This window comes from Lutra lutra, chromosome 15 (assembly GCF_902655055.1).
Source record: "Lutra lutra chromosome 15, mLutLut1.2, whole genome shotgun sequence".
In the NCBI taxonomy this organism is placed as follows: domain Eukaryota; kingdom Metazoa; phylum Chordata; class Mammalia; order Carnivora; family Mustelidae; genus Lutra; species Lutra lutra.
The window spans coordinates 68,658,758-68,676,484 of record NC_062292.1 but is presented as its reverse complement, the minus strand read 5'-3'; the positions used below and the strand labels follow the sequence as shown (position 1 = coordinate 68,676,484).

The 17,727-nt window shown below is 62.5% G+C and overlaps 3 protein-coding genes across 10 annotated transcripts in view; 2 read left to right on the top strand and 1 right to left on the bottom strand.

The window, feature by feature from the left end:
• LOC125085620 (potassium/sodium hyperpolarization-activated cyclic nucleotide-gated channel 3-like) overlaps nucleotides 1–357 on the top strand; it is a 4,760-nt gene extending 4,403 nt beyond the window's left edge. Inside the window, exon 3 of the mRNA XM_047704082.1 lies at nucleotides 148–357. Within this exon, the coding sequence (XP_047560038.1) occupies nucleotides 148–357 (210 nt within the window). The remainder of the gene's footprint in view (nucleotides 1–147) is intronic.
• Nucleotides 43–10,149, top strand: RUSC1 (RUN and SH3 domain containing 1). Of its 2 annotated transcripts, XM_047704235.1 has the most exons (9): nucleotides 52–1,744; nucleotides 3,046–3,144; nucleotides 3,284–3,360; nucleotides 3,454–3,628; nucleotides 3,706–3,811; nucleotides 3,976–4,022; nucleotides 4,498–5,041; nucleotides 5,304–5,432; nucleotides 6,430–7,131. In XM_047704235.1, the coding sequence occupies exons 1-9, from the start codon at nucleotides 409–411 to the stop codon at nucleotides 6,596–6,598; spliced, it is 2,682 nt and encodes an 893-aa protein (XP_047560191.1). In that variant the 5' UTR covers nucleotides 52–408; the 3' UTR covers nucleotides 6,599–7,131. The 2 variants fall into 2 exon arrangements, with proteins under 2 accessions (XP_047560192.1, XP_047560191.1); XM_047704236.1 differs by lacking the exons at nucleotides 5,304–5,432; nucleotides 6,430–7,131 and adding an exon at nucleotides 10,132–10,149 and having other exon boundaries at nucleotides 43–1,744; nucleotides 4,498–5,117.
• Nucleotides 10,150–12,520: 2,371 nt separating this feature from the next.
• Nucleotides 12,521–17,727, bottom strand: part of ASH1L (ASH1 like histone lysine methyltransferase) — a 193,359-nt gene continuing 188,152 nt past the window's right edge. For all 7 annotated transcript variants that reach the window (XM_047703838.1, XM_047703836.1, XM_047703840.1 and 4 more), the window contains 3 exons: nucleotides 16,391–16,431; nucleotides 15,229–15,530; nucleotides 12,521–14,880 (listed from right to left, as the gene is read on the bottom strand). In XM_047703838.1, coding sequence (XP_047559794.1) covers nucleotides 14,789–14,880; nucleotides 15,229–15,530; nucleotides 16,391–16,431 — 435 coding nt within the window. In that variant the 3' untranslated portion in view covers nucleotides 12,521–14,788. The remainder of the gene's footprint in view (nucleotides 14,881–15,228; nucleotides 15,531–16,390; nucleotides 16,432–17,727) is intronic.

Here is a 17,727-nt window from a genome sequence, read left to right as displayed (position 1 = left end):
GGAAATGGGGCGGGGGCGGGGCGGTGCAGGGCCAGACTGCCGCAGAGAGGATCCGGGGCTCCATTCTGGGCCTCATCCTTTTCCAAGCCCCCGCACCTCCACGGAGATCCAGAGCGCAGCCGCATTCTCTGACCCTCCCCGCCCCAGTCCCGGGGGGCTCCCTCCGGCTCCACCTGCAAATACTGCAGTGTGGACGTTTGCGTCTCACTGAAATATTGTCCAAAGCGGCCGGCGCCTTTCACGCCTGCTGCAGCTGGCCGTCACCTCGGTGTCCTTCTGGCGGCCCGCGTCCTCTCCGGCTGGGCATCACTCTCCGTCTTCCAGATCTGCATCTGCGGTTGCCAGGTAGGCGGGTGAGAGGCCCGACTTCCCGGATTCTCCAGAGGCCGTCCCGTCGCCGCCGGCACGATGCTGTCCCCTCAGAGGGCTTTACTCTGCAACCTCAACCACATCCACCTCCAGCACGTCTCCCTGGGCTTGCACCTGTCCCGCCGTCCGGAGCTGCGGGAGGGGCCCTTGAGCACACCCCCTCCCCCCGGGGACACCGGGGGCAAGGAGAGCCGGGGGCCCTGCAGCGGGGCCCTGGTGGACGCCAATTCCAACAGCCCAGCGGTGCCCTGCCGATGCTGCCAGGAGCACGGGCCGGGCTTAGAAAACCGGCAGGACCCAGCCCGGGAGGAAGAGGGGGCCGCCTCCCCCTCGGACCCGGGCTGCTCCTCCTCTCTCAGCTCCTGCTCAGATCTTAGTCCCGACGAGTCCCCCATCTCGGTGTACTCGCGGGGCCCCCCGGGCGACGAGGATGTCCACCCTCAGCCCAGCATCGTCCCCCTGGAGCAGGGCTCCCCGCTGGGCTCCGTCGGCCCCGGAGCCTGCTCTCCGGACAGCTTCTGCTGCTCGCCCGATTCCTGCTCGGGAGCTTCCTCCCCACCCGGCCCCGGCTTGGACTCCAACCGCAACGCCCTGACCACCTGCCAGGAGCCCCCTTCCCCGGCCCCGGAGGAGGAGGACGACGGTGGGGAGCTGGACCTCCCTGCCTCCGAGCTCCCGGAGGCGGATGATGACGGGAAAGCCGACGTTGGGAAAACCGAGCCCAGCTGGAAGATCAACCCCATTTGGAAGATCGACACGGAGACGCCGGGCGCGGGCTGGAAAGCCGCGGAGAGCAGTGACTCCGGCTGCAGCACCGCTGGGGACTCGCGACCCGCAAAACTCGACTCGGGGTGGGCAGGCCGCACGGCAGTGACTGACGGCAGCTCCAAGACCGACGCGGGGTGGCGGAGTGACGTCAGCGAGGAGCCGGCGGCCCACCGGACAATCACGTCCTTCCACGAGCTGGCCCAGAAGCGCAGGCGGGGCCCGGGGCTGCCCCTGGCGCCGCAGGTCAAGAAAGACCGCAGCGACTGGCTCATCGTCTTCTCGCCCGACAGCGAGCTGCCCCCCAGCGGCTCGCTCGGCGGCTCCCCCGCGCCGCCCCGGGAAGTCACCACCTTCAAGGAGCTCCGCTCCCGCAGCCGGGCCCCGCCCCCGCCGGTGCCGCCCCGGGACCCCCCGGCCGGCTGGGCCTTGGTGCCGCCCCGGCCCCCGCCCCCGCCCGTGCCGCCGCGGAGGAGGAAGAACCGTCCGGGGCTGCAACCCATCGCCGAGCGGCCGCCCGAGGAGGGCAGGGAGGGCAGCCCCGCGGCTGGCCAGGAGGCCCCCGCCGCCCGGGAGCCGGAGGAGCCGGGCGCGCAGGCCGGCCGTGCGGGTAAGCGGCCGCCGGGAACGGCGGGGCGGGGAGGGGCCGGGCTGCGGCCCCGCCCCCTCCGTCCGTGCCCCCCCCCCCCCCGGCCGCGGCCAGCGAGCGCTCGGGGAGGGGCGCCCTGGGGGGACCCGCCGGGCTGCGGCACTAACTCTCTGCTCCCTCTTTCTCCGCCCGCCCCGCCTGGCTGCCGCCCCGCCCCCGCCGCCCCCCATCCCCGCTGCAGCCGGCCTCCCCCCGCCGCCCCCCCCGCCCGCGGTCCGCGGCCGCCGCGCGCCCCCTGCTGGAGGGCGCGGGCGCGGCGGGGACCCCGCTCCCGGCGCTTCCCGCCGGCCCGCCTCGCGCGGAGCTGCGTCTGCTGGGCGCGCCGAGGCCCCCGCAGAAGCAGCTGCTGCCCGTCCGCCTGTCCCCCGTGGGCGCCCACTCGCCTCCGGCTCGGGGGGTCCTGCCCTGCCTGGCCAGCCCCGAGCTGGCACTGCTGCTGTCCCCGCTCTTTCCCAGAAGCAGCACCTTCCCCGCCGTGGCCCCCCCGCCCTGCCAGGTGCCCGCCCCCCCCGCTACCACCGCCGCCGCGCCCGCCGAAGGCCCCCCGCCGGACCAGGAGCCCGCCGCCTCCGCCCAGGCTACGTAAGACGGACCCGGGCTCGCCCGCGGGGGTCGCTCCGCCCCCCCCGCCCCGCGCCGGACCTCCGCCCCCAGCGTCCTCGGGGAAGACGGCGCGGCCCCGCCCGCCAGCGGGTTCGGGGCCGGGCATCCGGCCCCCGCCATCCGCCGTGGGGCAGGGCCTTGGACCTCGAGGCCCGGGCGTGGGGGACACGGGCTGAGGGGGTGCCAGCAAGTGCACGGTCCGGGGCCTTTGCGGTGCCGGGGGCGCGGGGGACGCGGTGGGGCTCGGTCCCCGCCTCGCTCGGGAGGGTGGGGGAGAAGCGGGCGCCGGACCCGGGTTTGCCCACGCCCGCGCCTCCCAGCCTCCCGACCCCGGGGTCGCCTCCCCCTCCGTGTCTCCTCCCATTCTCGTCGGCCGGCCTGTCTGCCCATTGGTCCCGGTCCCCCACGTGCTCCCCGGGCTGCCCTCCCTCCACGGGCCCAGCGGGCGGGGCGCTCGCCGTCCGGCCCGGGGCCGACGGGGCGGAGGTGGGTGCGCGGCCCGGGAGGGGGAGGGGACGGCGAGCGCGAGGCGCCCCGCCCATCCCCTGCCCCAGCTCGCTTCCGGCCCCGGGCGCTGTGAGCCCTAGGGCGACCGGTGCGCCAACCCGGCGTCCTCGGGTCACCCTCGTAAGCGTCGCCGCGTTCTTCCTTCACGCCAGCCCGGAGTTCCTGGTCGTTCGCCGGCGCCCCAGGGGCCCAGCGACGGTGGATGGCAGAAGCCCAGAGCGGGACTGGCCAGCTGCAGGAGCAGAAGAAAGGTAGGACGCCCGGACTCCTTGACCCCGGCTTCCGGGGCAGCTGCGGCGGGTCCGCGTTCTCCGCCCCCGGGTCGGCCTGCGGGGGCCTGGGGTGGGCGCGGGCGCCGCTCAGACGCGCGCTCCTGCCCGCCCCTCGCAGGGCTCCTGATCGCCGTGAGCGCCTCGGTGGACAAGATCATCTCGCACTTCGGGGCCGCCCGGAACTTGGTTCAGAAGGTGAGGGTGCCCGTGGGAGGCCCTGCGGCCGCACCAACGGGCGGCGGGGAGGGGCCGCAGCCACCCGGGACGTGTCGGTTGTGCCGCCTCCAGGCCCAGTTGGGGGATAGCCGGCTGAGCCCGGACGTGGGTCACCTGGTGCTGACCACCCTCTGTCCGGCCCTGCACGCCCTGGTGGCCGACGGGCTGAAGCCCTTCCGGAAGGACCTCATCACCGGGCAGCGCAGGAGCAGCCCCTGGAGCGTGGTCGAGGCGTCGGTGAAGCCAGGTGGGCGCGGGGCGCGGGCGGGTGGGCCGGGCGGGGGCGGGGCTGGGCCGGCCCGGCTCACCGCGCGGTGTCCGCAGGCGCCAGCAGCCGGGCGCTGGGGTCCCTGTACAGCCAGGTCAGCCGCCTGGCCCCGCTGAGCAGCAGCCGCAGCCGTTTTCACGCCTTCATCCTGGGCCTCCTCAAGTGAGTGGCCGCTTTCCGGGCGCCCCTCCCTCGGCCCGGACTACACGGGTGTCCCGGGCGGGAGGGACGCGGCGCTGGGGCCTCGTCGCTCTTCGAAGTTCCTCATCCCCCACGCAGAGGGGCAGGGGCGCTGCGCCGCCCTGAGCCCTCGCTCTCCTCCCCAGCACTAAGCAGTTGGAGCTGTGGTTTTCCAGCCTCCAGGAAGATGCAGGTCAGACGCCTACGGGCAGGGCGGGGTGGCAGGCGGGGAGGGAGCCAGAGAGCTGGCTCTGCTGCGGGTCCCAGTGATGCCGGATGGACCCTGGTCCCCGGCTCCACCAATGTTCCTCGGTGCCTCCCACGTCCAGTGCATCGCACTGCCCCACGGCGGGGAAGACCCAGATCCTCCCGGGAACTTCCGGAGCCTGAGCCCGTCCACCCGCCTCTTCTTCCTTCCCCTGCCTCACCTGCCTGCCTGCCCCAGGGTCTCCTTGGGCTGCCGTCCCCCAACCCCTCGGGCATGCTCGCTCAGCCTTGGGGCCTTGTTGGGTGAGGCTCCAGGCCAGTGCACCCCCACACTATTGCTCCGGGCCCCCCGACTTTTTGCATGCAGTGTCACCCCTGGTTCTGCGGGTCGCGGGCTCTGCCCCCGCAGCTCCCAGCGCAGACGGAGGCTGGGGGGCTGACGGCGGCCTGCTCCTCCCCAGGCCTACTGTCGCTCCTGTACCTGCCCACCGGATTCTTGTCCTTGGCTCGGGGTGGTTGCCCCGCCCTGTCCACGGAGCTGCTGCTCCTGCTGCAGCCGCTCTCGGTGCTCACCTTCCATCTGGATCTGCTCTTTGAGCACCACCACCTGCCCCTGGGCCCGCCCCCTGCCGCCCGGCCCGGCTCGCCCCCCGCCCTGCAGCAGACGGTGCACGCCGTGCTGCACTGGGGGGGACGGCTGGCCCAGAGCCTTCGGGGGGGCGCGGGGGACACGCCTCCCGGCCCTCGGGCTCCCGCCGGCGCCCCCGCACCAGGCAGCTGGTGGGAGCAGCTGACCCAGGCCTCTCGCGTCTACGCCTCGGGGGGCAGCGAGGGCTTCCCTCTGCCCCGGTGGAGGACGTGGCGTCCTGGGCCGGCGGCCGGAGGCCCGCAGGCGAGGCCAGAGCCCACGGAGGACACGGCGCCCGGCCGAGGCCTGTGGCTGGGGAGGCTGTTCGGTGTGCCCGGGGGCCTGGCGGAACCGGACGGAGGACCCATGAAGTCCAGGTATTGGGGTGGGGGTCCCCTCAGAGCCTGGGTCTCCCCTTGGCCCGGCTGGGAGCTCCGCGGGCGTTGGCTCCCCGCTCGGCCGTCAAAGCCGAGAACCGCGCGTGACCTGCGCTCCGGCCCTCCTGGTGTCTCGGATTGTCACCTCCCTAAGAACCCCGAAGGGGCCCCCTCCTGACCTCTTCCCACCATCGAAGTCCTGGGTTGTTGGGACCTTTGCTGAAGGCCAGTGACCTCTGCGACCCCGTGTCCTCACCCCCAGGAGACCGTCCAGCTGGCTGCCCCCGACCGTGAGCGTGTTGGCTCTGGTGAAGCGGGGCGCACCTCCCGAGCCGCTGTCGCCTCCCGAAGAGCTCGAGGCCTCGGCTGCCAGCGTCGTGCAGACCCACAGGTGGGGGGGGCGTGAAGCTCTTGTCCCCGTGCCTGTCCCCTGCTCTGCGGACGCCCGGGGCCGGAGCGTGAAGCGGGCGGGATGGAGGCTCGGCTGGTGGCACACCGGGTCCGCATGCCCCCGGGAGCGGACACGCCGTTTGTCCCCGGGGGAGCCGGGGTGCCGCCCCTGCTTTGGCTCTGGTTTCTGGGGGCCGCTCTCAGTCACCCGAGTGGGGTGTCCGGATTTTTCCCTCGTCGGACGGCGATTTTCAAGTACGGCGTGCCTGGCGCGCTGCCCGGGAGGGAACAGGCGGGCGGACGCCGGGGCCGGGGGCTTCCTGGAGCCCGCGGCCCCGCGGGGGGTTCCGGACCGGGGGGTCCGGCGGGGTCCGGCGGGCGCATGCGCAGTTGCTGTGTGGCCGCTACGCCGGGAACCGAGGACTGCATGCTGGGGCGCCGGGTCTTGGGGTCTCGAGGAAGGCCCGGTGCGGGTGCGGGGGTGGCGGGTGAGGAACTGTGTCCTGGTCCCGTGGGGCGTGAGGGCGGCGGCGGCTGGAGGCCTCGGGGGGCCGAGGGCTGGTTAGGGAAGCGGCGCGGGCCGGGGGACGGGGTGCCGGCCTGTGTCTCCGAAGGGTCTTGGGGCGCGTGGTGGAGAGCGGGCCTGGGGCGGGGGCCAGACCCCGGGCTGGGGTCCAGAGAGCGAGCATGCGGCCCTGGGAGGGGAAGAGGAGGTGGGCGGAGTGGTGCGGGCGCCGCGCGGTTTGCCGGCAGCCCCTGGGGGACCTCGAGGTGCCGTGTTTGCCCCTGAGGGGCCCCTAGGAAGCCTGCCTGGGAGGGTTCCGATAAGGCGCCCGGTGCTTGGGGTGGATTTGAAGCCCCAGTGAGTGCGGGTGGCGTCAGATAAGTGGCCGCGCCCCCCTAATCGAGCCATGCCCCCCCCCCCCGCGCTGATGCATGAGCCCCGGCAGTGGGGAAGGCGCCCCGGGGATAGCTGGTGTCCCTCTGGCTCCCCGCAGGGCGGTGCGCGCGCTCTGTGACCACGCGGCCGCGGGACCGGAGCAGCTCAGCTTCCGGCGCGGGGAGGTGCTGCGAGTGGTCGCCACGGTGGACGAGGACTGGCTCCGCTGCGGGCGGGACGGCACCGAGGGGCTGGTGCCCGTGGGGTACACGTCTCTCGTCCTCTAGGCCGAGCCCCTGGCCCGTCCTTCTCTCCCTCCTGCGCCCCGGGAACCAACCGCCCGTGGCCCACGGACCGTCCTGTGCACCCCAGTGGCAGCGGAATGAGCCCCCCCCCCCCCCCCCCCCCCCCCCGCGCCACGGCGAGCTCTGCGGGGGGACATCAGTCTCCCTCTCCCTCTCGTGCCACGTGTGAGGTGAACTCTGCTCTTCCTGGAAACGTGAAAAGGAGTTTCTCGGCGTCTCTCTCCTCTTTCCCACCTGCACAAGGAAATGTCTCCCTTCCCACCTGCACGATGGAAATCGCGCCCGCTGCCCTGTTCCTCTGTGAGTGGACTGCGCCAGTGCCACCTGCGCCTCCGCCGGAGACCGGAAGGTTCTTCCTACGTGTGGATGCCCCCCACTGACGCTGCCCACCTTGCCTGTATTATGTGCTCCGGCTGTGCCCGGTGCTGAAGTCCAGACCCCCGCCCCCCGACGGTGGACGGGTCTGTGGTGTTGGTCTGCCCGCTCCTTTGTCCCAATAAAGTGTGGGAGAAGAACATGTGTGTGTCACTGGGTGTCGGGACAGGGGCTGTGGGGAGGGGGGGAGGCCCGCTTCCTGGCCTGCCTCCCGCCCTTGCTGATGCGGAGGCCTCCCTGTTGAGACCTGCTCCCTTGCCTTGTGTGGCCAGACCCACAGGGCGGGAGCTGGAGGAAGTAGGGGGGTGCGGGGAGGCGCGGGCCTTGCCCCTCTGCTCCCAAGAACCCTATCAGAGCCACTGGGAGGGATTAAAGGGTAACAAGTGATCTTTCTGATGTCCCCACTGTGCAGTGACATGGCTTCCGAAGGCGCACTAAGTGGCCTGCGGTGTTCAGGTGGGAGTGGCTGCGTCTCAGTCTGGCGGGGACAGCAGGTGGAGCTCGGAGGGGCCGGGGGTGCTGGCCCTGACTGCCGGCAGGAGAGCTCCTGGGAGGCCGGGGAGACAGAACCAGGTGGGGGTACAGGGGGGCCCGGACAGCCTCCTCCAGCGTGGGGGCCTTGTGTCAAGGTGACAAGAGTCCGGCCACAGAGGGGCAGGGAGCTGTCCTCAGGAGCTGGCTGGCGCGTGGCTGCCGTTCCCAGACTCCTGCTGCCGTTCCCGGCTGCCTCTTGCTGCCCCCAACCCTTCCCCAGTTGGGCTCCTCGCTGGCCGTCTCGGGAGACCTGACCCCTCAGGGCCGCTCTGGCGTGACGGCTGTCGTGTCGCACTCAGCCCCTGGGAGCTGCCAGCTGCAGCCTTAGGAGTCAGAGCACTCAAGGTCATGCAGCTTCTCTATTTTCTTTTTCTTTCTTCTTTTTCTATTTTTTTATAAAGATTTTATTTATTTATTTGACAGACAGAGATCACAGGTAGGCAGAGAGGCAGGCAGAGAGAGAGGAGAGAGGGAAGCAGGCTCCCCGCTGAGCAGCGAGCCCGATGTGGGGCTTGAACCCAGGACCTGGGATCATGACCTGAGCCGAAGGCAGCGGCTTAACCCACTGAGCCACCCAGGCGCCCATCTTCTTTTTCTATTTTTCTCATGAAATTATAAAACAGTGAATGTGACTTTGACGTGGGGAGCCGTGTTTCTCACAGTAGGATGTGCACAGGGACTGGTGATTCCCATGTGCTGTCACAGCGTCTGGTTTCCAGGACCTGGTCTGCCCTGCCTGACTCCTGTCCCCACACGCGGGCTCTGACGGGGCGGGGGGGGGGGTCCCCTGGTGACTGGGAACAGTCGTGCTGGAGTGTCGCTGGGACCCGGTGGTGTTTGTCGTCACAGCTGCCGGATCTCACTCAGGCTTGCGGACGCAGTGAGCCGCACAGGCTTTGCGGAGCGTCAGAAAGTGGAGCAGGTGTGAGAGCGTCCGCTCTGTGCTGTCGCTCGTCCGTGCTGTCTGGAAAAGCAGTAGCAGATGCAGCGCTTACGAGATCAAGGCCGAAGAACTTAGGAAGCAGGGCCGTGTGCTGTTTCTGCGGCCGCCCCACCGCCTGCCCGGCCGAGAGCCTCCTGTCCTCACCGAGCCGACAGACATCCGGCTCTTGCAGCCAACTCTGATTTTTTTCTGTTTAAAGAAATTAAATTTTATTTGGGGGCGCATGGGTGGCTCAGTTGGTTGAGTGACTGCCTTCGGCTCAGGTTGTGATCCTGGGGTTCGGGGATCGAGCCCCACATCGGGCCCCTGCTCAGCGGGGAGCCTGCTTCTCCCTCTGCCGCTGCTGCGCTGCCTGCTTGTGCTCGCTCGCTCTCTCTGTCAAATAGATAAATAAAATCTTAAAAAAAAAGATTTTTTCAGGGAGAGAGCACAAGTGGAGGCCAGCAGGTAGAGGGGGAAGCAGGCTCCCCACTGAGCAAGGAGCCCGATGTGGGGCTCGATCCCAGGGAGCAGGATCCCAGGACCATGACCTGAGCTGAAGGCAGATGCTTAACCCATCGAGCCCCCCAGGAGCCCCAGGCAACTGTTTTCTTAAAACTAGATTAAAAATGGAAATTCCGGCAAAGGTAACTAACATACAGAGCTGTGTTAGTTTCTGATGTGCGGTGCAGTGATTCATTAACTCTGTACATTACTCTGCTCATGATGGGAAGTCCCCTTCACCTCTTACTCCCATCGCTCCCCACCCCCCTTCTAACACAACAGAGTCTGTTTTGAGGTTTGTCTCCTTTTAAATTTCCTTCATTTCTTAAATTCGCATGTGGGCAAAATCGTGGCATTTATCTTTGACGTATGTCTCTTACGATCGTACCCTCCAGTTCCGGCCGTGTTGCTGCACGCGGCCAGAATTCATTCTTGTTTTGCAATGAAGTAGGGTTCTGTCATGTGTGTCATTCATCTGTCCAGGGACGCTTGCCTGCTCTCCGGGTGCAGCTGCTGGGAGTGTGGCCGCAGGTGCGCACGAGGGCGCGGGGGACCCGGGCGGCGCAGCGAGCGCGAGTGCAGGCTCCGCACTGGGTGTAGAGATCACTTGAAAAGAATGTCTTAAAAGAATAAAACACACAGGGGTGCGTGAATCTTTTCGAATGAGGGTTCCCTGTCCTTTGGTAAGTCTCCGATAGTGGCATTCCTGGATCTGATGGTAATTCTAGTTTTGAGTTTTTGAGGAACCTCCACGCTGTTTTCCGCAGTAGCTGCGCTCGCCTGCGTTCCCGCCAGCGGCGCCCGGGGGCTGCTCCCCGCGGCCTCGCCAGCCCTTGCTGGTCCGCGCGGTTTGGGGTTTGGCCATGCCGGCCCGTGTGAGGTGGCCGGTCCTCGTGGTTCTGATTTGCGTTTCCCCGACGCGGAGCGATGCTGAGCGCGTTTTCACATTGGCCACCTGGAGGTCTTTGAAATGTCTGTTCGTGTCTTCTGCTAGTTTTAATTATTATCTTTTGGTGTTCTTTATGTATTTTGGATACTAACCCTTTATTGGATGTGTCATTTGCAAATACCTTCTATTCTGTCAATTGACTTTTAAATTTTTTTTAATAAGATTTTATTTATTTATGTGACAGAGATCACAAGCAGGCAGAGCCGCAGGCAGAGAGAGAGGAGGAAGCAGGCTCCCTGCTGAGCAGAGGCGTGGGGCTCCATCCCAGGACTCCGGGATCATGACCTGAGCCGAGGGCAGAGGCTTAACCCCTTGAGCCACCCAGGCGCCCCAGAAGCTTATTTTGATGCAGTCCCAAGAGTTTATTTTCGCTTTTGTTTCTCTTGCCTCAGGAGACATCTGGGAAGATGCTGCTGTGGCCGGCAACAGCCTGGCGCTCTCTTAGATGTTTCCAGCTTCAGTTCCCGCGTCTCCCCCTGCGCGGGGTCCGGGCGCGCTCCGACTTGCGGGCGCTCGGCGGCCGGTGTCCCTCGCTGCCCGGGGAGGCCTGTGTGTTCCCTCTGCGCGTTCTCGCCTCCTGAGTCCCAGAGTAATTGACGTGGGTTGCAGGTCCAGCTCCGGGCTCTCTACTCTGTCCCGGGGACCGTGTGTCTGTCCTGTGCCAGCACCACCGCTGGGATGACGGCGGCCCTGGTAGGACCTGGAATCCGGAGTTGTCGGAACTTCCAATCTTGACTTTCTTTTCCGAGACTGCTCTGGCTCCTCAGTCTTCTGCGGTTCCCCACAGGTTTTAGGATTTCGTCCTGTGAAAAACGCTGTTGGCATGTTGACAGGATGGCATGGAACCCATGGTTTGCTTTGGGCAGTACAGACATTTTTAAGCCTTTATGTAAGCTTGTGTTTACTTGCGGGAGAGAGTGAGACAGGGGCGGTGGGGGAAGAGAGCCTCCGTGCTGAGCGCGGAGCCCGGCGCAGGGCTGGGGCTCACAACCCGGAGGTCGTGGCCTGAGCCGAAGCCGAGGGCTGGGCGCTTGCCGGGCGGCGCCCCCAGACGCCCCGAGTATGGACATTTTCGCCGCAGTCGTCCGCGGTCGATGAGCACCGAGTCGTTCTCCGCTTGTCGGCGTCGACTGCGGTTTCTTCCGTCAGTACCGTTTTTGGAGAACGGGTCCTTCGCCTCCTTTGTTGACTTTATTCCCAGGTATTTTAGTGTTTCTGGTGCGGTTGTAAACGGGGTTTGGGGGGGGTGGCTTTCTTAATTTCTCTACCCGAGGCTTCATCACCGGCCTGTAGCGGTGCTGCGATTTCCCGACGTCTCGCGTCCTGCAACGCCCCGAGATCACCCGTCGGTTCTGCAGTTTCCTGGTGGTCTTTAGGGTGTTTTGTGTGTATCGTGCCATCCGGAAACAGTGAATGTCTTACGTCTTCCTTTTCAGTTTGGGTGGCATTTATTGCTTTTTTCCTGATTGCTCATGGCTGGGGACTTCCAGGACTATGTCAAATGAAAGTGGGGAGAGCGGACCCCGCCCGGCCTGTCCCCGAGCTCGGGGAAGCCTCTCACCTGTCCGCCGGCGGATGTTGTATCAGCTACGGTTCTCACACGTGGCCTTAGTCATGCTGAGGGGTGTTCCCTGTAAGCGTACTTTGTTCGAAGGGTCTTTATCATGGATAAAAGAACGTTGCACGTTGTCGAATGTTTGTTGTGCATCTATCGAGATGCTGTGGTCCTCCTCGCACTGATGTGAGGTAACACACTGACCGATTTGCAGATACCACCCTGCGTCCCGGGAACGCAGCCCGCGGCCTCGCACCGCTGAGCTCGGAGCGGCCGCAGGGAGCCGGGCTGGGCTGACCCCCGCTGGGTCCTGCACTTGCCGGCAGGAGTGAGTCTGTCTTCCTTAGTAGGGCCACACGGGCTATTTCTGACACTTTTCTGTTTGCAGATGAACGTGAAGGTTTGGAATTCTGAGTCCAGCACTGGTTACTGGGTGACCTCTGGGAAGTCACTGACACTCGATTTTCATTTCTATGAAATGGAAGTAGTAACATCGGGGCTGGCACGAGGTTATCTAACGAGCTAGAGGACGGGTCAAGCGACATCACCTGTGTTGCTGCAGGTCCCTCACCTAGGAGATCGGGTTTGGGGCGCCGGGGTGGCTCAGTGGGTTAAGCATCTGCCTTCGGCTCAGGTTATGATCTCAGGGTCCCGGGATCGAGCCCTGCTCGGCGGGGAGCCTGCTTCCTCCCCCTCCCTGCCTACTTGTGATCTCTCTGTCAAATAAATAAATAAAATCTTTAAAAAAAGAGTCGGGTTTGGGTACCTTCCTGAAAGGGCTGTTGTGAATGTGAGTGTATGAGTATTATGGAAGCTGCTTACTATGGCAACGGTGCGACACAGCGGCCTGCAGTTACTGTCCCCAAGCCTGGGGCTGGTTCATGAGTACGAGCGGGTGCGTGTGTGCGTGTGCGCGTGTGTATGTGTGTGTGCGGGGCGGTTGGCTTAGCGCTGACTGGCGGCGCGGTGGTAAAAAGACCTGTCTGGAAACAGGATGGAGGAAGGAGATCCTGGAAGAGAAGTGGAGGACGGGACGGGGGGGAAAAACCAGCAGGCTCACCACTCTGTTGTTAGGAAAAGTTTTTCCATTTAATACTAGACTTTCAAGGATTGAGATGCAAGCTTTTTATGCAATTACATCCAATGTTAAAATCGGTAATACATAATTTACAAAGATTAACATCAAAACAATCATCTATTTAGATATGCTTTTGTAAAAAGGAAATATATTAGCAGCATTTATGTTTTCCGCAATCACACAGCCTACAGACATGCAGACTAACTGTATCTATTCGCAGTGGTGTAGTGCCTTGCCCCGCGCTGCAAACACCGAAACCCACCCGGCAGCTGGGGGGGTTCTTTTTATTTCATTATTATAAAATAACCGAAAAATAAAAAAAGGCATTAATTTCTACACCAGTAAGAAAAAACAAGTTTTTGCACTTACCTAACATTTGATTGTCTAAAAAACATTTCAGTTTTTAGTCTTTCAACAAAAGAAAGATAAAATGACAGAGCGTAGTGTCTTTTGCTTCTGTTCTCACATTTTACAAAGTTTTTTTCTTTTTTTGTCTTTTTTAAAATTTTAGTGTTTAACACTATTCAAGGAAATATTGAATTTTAATCTCTTTCTTGTCATTTTCCTGCTTTTTGACTAAAGGAGACCCCCAAAGTGCCCCTATTTCCCACCTCCCTCCCCCCCAGCTCCCTGCAATGAAACCCAAAGGAAACCACTTAAACGGGCGTGGCATGCGACGGTTCCGGCTCCGCACGTGAGTATCTCATACCCAGGTCTCGTCGTAATGTACAGTGCTTCTCTACAGTAAGAAAATACTCCAAACTATTTTCTTAATTCTCTTTTTTCTTTAATAAAATATTTATTCTGCTTTTTCTCTGCTTGAGGGGATCTTTGGCATCCCCTGCCTCTTTTGTTTGTTTTTCTTCCCTCAAGATCGACACAGAAAGGAGAAAAAGAAACAAAGATTCAATGGAATGGAAGGTGTCCGTGTTTCTACCTAAACAAGTCGGAGCGTTGGCATCACGGGGAAATGTACAGTGAGGACAGCGTTGGTCCGGGTTTCGAGAATGGTGGGGCCGTGCGTCCTGCTCTACTGCTCCCGAGTCACGCAGCAGACACACACACATCCATACGGACATATATACACACACAACTTGGCACATTTAAAATCCATCTTTTCTCTTATAAGAACATCTAAAACGTATATGCATATGTATGTCTGAGAAGACAACAAAGCAAAGCTTTTTAAATTTTATTTTTAAAGAGACAGTATTGTCTGGTAACTTCTGGCCAAGAGAAGGGGAAGGCAGGAGACATCATGATGTCCCTCCTGCTGCCGTCACCAGGGGGTGGAGGACATGGGACGTGGGGGGTGAGCCCTGTCTCTAAGAGCGGGACACTGAAAACCGTGTAACGGAGAAAACGAGAGTAGTGTTCTGAGCTGATGCTGCACACTCACGACAGACACTCTGACCGGCGGTCTGTGTAGTGACTCGGGGGAGGCTGGGGGTCGCTTCTACGGAGGCTCTACAGTGAGTCTGTTCTGAGACGCGTCTCCGTCCCTGGGGCCCGGCAGACACACGCCGCCACAGCGCGGGCGGGGCCGTGGCCGGGTACCCCAGGGGCCTGGCCTTCTTATTAGAAAAAAACCAGGTCTGGCAGGTTATGAAGGTTAAAACAAAAACACGACTGCAAGTCCTGTGCCCTCTGACCCCATGGGGGCCTTCCCTGACCCACGATTACATTCTGGGGGGAGAGGCAGGGAGAAGGGCGGAGGGTGCAAGTGCTTGGACTCAGCAGTTCGCGTTTTACTCTGACCTGACTGGGCAACAAAGGAGAAACTCTCCCCGGCGAGGATCTGTCTGGAAAGAGGCCCCAGCTGCCGCTTCTGTCTGAGGTCTCTGGGGGTAGCTCTTGGAGCCCGCAGAGAAGAGGCGGGGGTGGGGTGGGGGGGTCCCCTCCCGCTGGACGGGGCGGGACCCCTGGGCAGAGGAAGCAGCTCCGCGGCAGGGCCCGTGGGATCGGAGGTGACACAGAAAGGCCCAGCCTGGGGGCAGGGGCGAGTGTTACCAAGTTCCACCAGGCTCCGGCCACCCCCGTGTGCCCGGTCCTCCTCCCGTCACGAACCCGCTGGGGGAGGCGGTGGAGAGGAGCCCGAGGCCGAGCGCGCTGTTTAGACAGAGCCCCTTCCTCTGCGCTAGCTCCACGGTGTGTGAAGTACCTAATGCGGGCGACACGCCCCGCCCAACCCGCCCGCGCTCCGAGGCCCAGGCAGGACTGTGCACTCCCCGGCGGACGCTCGAGCCGCTGCGCGCTCACTTCCGAAAGCTGTTTTCTGGGATGAACAAAGTGCGTCTCCGCAGCTTCCGGCCCGAGCCCTCCTCCAGCAAGTAGGTCACGTCGATGGCTGCAGACGGAAGCAGGGAGGCTCAGCGACCACCCCTCCCGCTCCTCGTTCCAGGTCTGAGCTCTAAGGAGGTCACAGGAGTCCTGTGACTCCTGTTCCGACCTCTGGGCACCTTGGGCCTTCCTCCAGCCTCAGGAGAGAAGGCTCCCGGGTGCGGGGCGCGGGGCTCTCGTCACTCAGTCCCCCTCCCGGGATGTAACCGCGCCCCGGGGCCCACCAGAGAACCAGGACGTTTTCGCAGAACACTTCCCATCCTGGGCAAGGAGTGGCAAGTTGTTCTTTTTCCTTCCTTCCTTCCTAATCTCCCCTTTATCTTAAGCCTGGGGCACGAGCCCCATTCTATCTTACCATTTTTCCCAGGGATTTTTTCAAGGAGACCGAGTAAGATCTGGTTGAGGCGTTCCCGCTGGCTGTGCCTTCGCTCCTCAGGGGTACACGCCGGCTGGGGGTCCTGCCCACTCTCCTCTGGCTTCTTGGCCCCCTCGCTGATTTCCGCAGCGGCCCCCTCCCGCTCTGGCTCCTCCAGGCTGGGCATCTCGTTGGCGGCTTGCTCCTGGCTGGCCAGAACCTCTTCAATCAAGGGCAGAGCGTCATCCTCCTGGCCCAGGTCTTTCAGGGGGGGCTTTGGGCGCTCGGACTTCCAGGACGACCTGCCAGAAGGATGTGGGAATTCTGGCTAAGGCCGTGCAGGGGAGGGGAGGGGGGAGGAGGGGAGGGGCCTCTGGCTGGCTCGAGATCCCAAGCAAGCTCTTAGAAGCCTCGGCTCTGGCCATCACTATATCACTATTTGCACAAATCACGACCTTTTCCTGAAATCTACTTTCTAATTATAAAACTAAATTTTCCCTCCTTCAGGGAAGCATGCGCCACCGCGGAGCTGGTCAAACCACCAGCTGGCAGAGATGTGCGAGGCGACCCTGTGACGCCTGCAGTCCCACCACAGGGACAATCCGCATGGGGCGTCCGCCTTTCCCGACTGTCCGCACGGCCCCATCCACCGCGTAAGGAAACAGAGGGAAACGGAAGGAAACGGAACGAAACCGAAGGAAAACCTTCACTGCTCCTTCTCCGAGAACAAGACTCTCCGGTCAAAACCAGCACCAGTGGGAGCTCTGCCGCCACCACGCTCGGTGACGCTCTGCCCTGAGCAGCTACGGGATGGCAGGTCCTCAACGGAGGCCCCGAGAACGGACACGCCTCAAGGTGATGGGAAAAGCTTACAGAAACCTTCGGAAAGGAGACACCTCTGCACCGGTCTAGAGTTCCGTTTCAGAGCTTTCTTGTCCTGTTTCTGCTCCCTGCGAGTCTTCCTCCCCCGCCCCCGACTAAAGCTCCGTTGAGGCCTGGGCCTCCGATACTCAGGGCTTCCGAGCCGCTGCCGGCTCCACAGGCCGCTGTCAGAGTCCCCAGTTCTTGGGGGGCCGGGTGCTCGGTGCTGCTGCCCCTGCTCCACTCAAGTCGCCAGCCACCCCCTCTACAAGGGCTCCCCCCGCGCCCCCCGCGCACTCACCGCCCTCCGTTCCTCTTGTAGTTGTCTGGGACATAATGAGGCTGCAAAGAAAGGGAAGGCGTTGAGTTTGCGGTGGAAACTGGCTCAGGGGAGCTGGGAGACGGGATGGGGAGGGAAACGAAGGAAGGCAAACACAGGGCAAAGCCCTTCCGAGCTGGGTGGCTGTGTTTTAAGGGCGGAAGGTCCGTCCTTCTGTCAGTCTGTAAGGCCACAGTGGTTTCGGTGTCTTGTATGCCTGTGACGATGGTAAGGGGGACGGGCTCCCAGTCCGATCCGCCCCATCCTAGCGCCTGAGTAATTCAGGCTGGGGCTTCAAGGCTGACCTGAGAGCTGTTGCCCAAGCAAGCAAGACCAAAGAAGTCCAGAGGAGAGGCAGGGCTTGGTGGTGGGTGGGGAGAATATAAAGTAAGTACTGTTTAGAGAAATCCAAAAACAATATAGGAAAAATGGACATAAAGTTTCTTTCCGGTTAGATGGTTTCTTAACATTCTTTACATGTTAAGAACAGGATGGAAGATGGCCCCAAGTTTTGACAAGCCCACAAAAAGCAGAGTCAAGGATGAGTAGCTCAGTCCAGAGCTTCAGGACAGCAAACGCTGTGGATGGACGGATGTCCGAAGCCTTTGCGGACTGACGAATGGCACAGGACTGGAGCACTATGTTCACAACAATTTAAAGAAAAAGCATACGAAAAAGGCAAGAAATGAAAATGCTAACAGTGGTTATTTTCTGTGTAGTGGGATGATACACAATTTTTCTTCTTAATGCCTCTGTACTTTTCACATTTTATATAGAGATGATGTCTTACATTTTAAATGGAGAGATATATGGGAAAAGCCCTGAATTATTTTCACCAAAGTTTTCTCAGGGTTCTTGCTATTCTCTCTGCTTGCTTGCTTAAAATTATGGATATGAAAACTCAACAAAACACTACACTAAGGGGCGCCTGGGTGTCTCAGGCGTTAAGCATCTGCCTTTGGCTTGGGTCATGATCCAGGATGCTGGGATCGAGCCCCGCAATGGGCTCCCTGCTCAGCGGGAAGCCTGCTTCTCCCTCTCCCGCTTCCCCTGCTTGTGTTCCCTCTCTCGCTGTGTCTGTCAAATAAATAAATAAAATCTTTAAAAACTACACTAAGAGCTCAAGGGCCAAGACAGTAAAGCGGGGAGAGACAAGTGAAGAAAACATGACGATAATACAGACACTGATAACTTGCTGAGAATCAGCCCGTGCCAGGAAATGCAGAACAGGTATGTGCGCGTGTCAGGAAATGCCAAACAGATGCGTGGGTGCGCCGAGAAAGGCCGAACCAGCATATGTACGTGCCGGGAAATGCAGA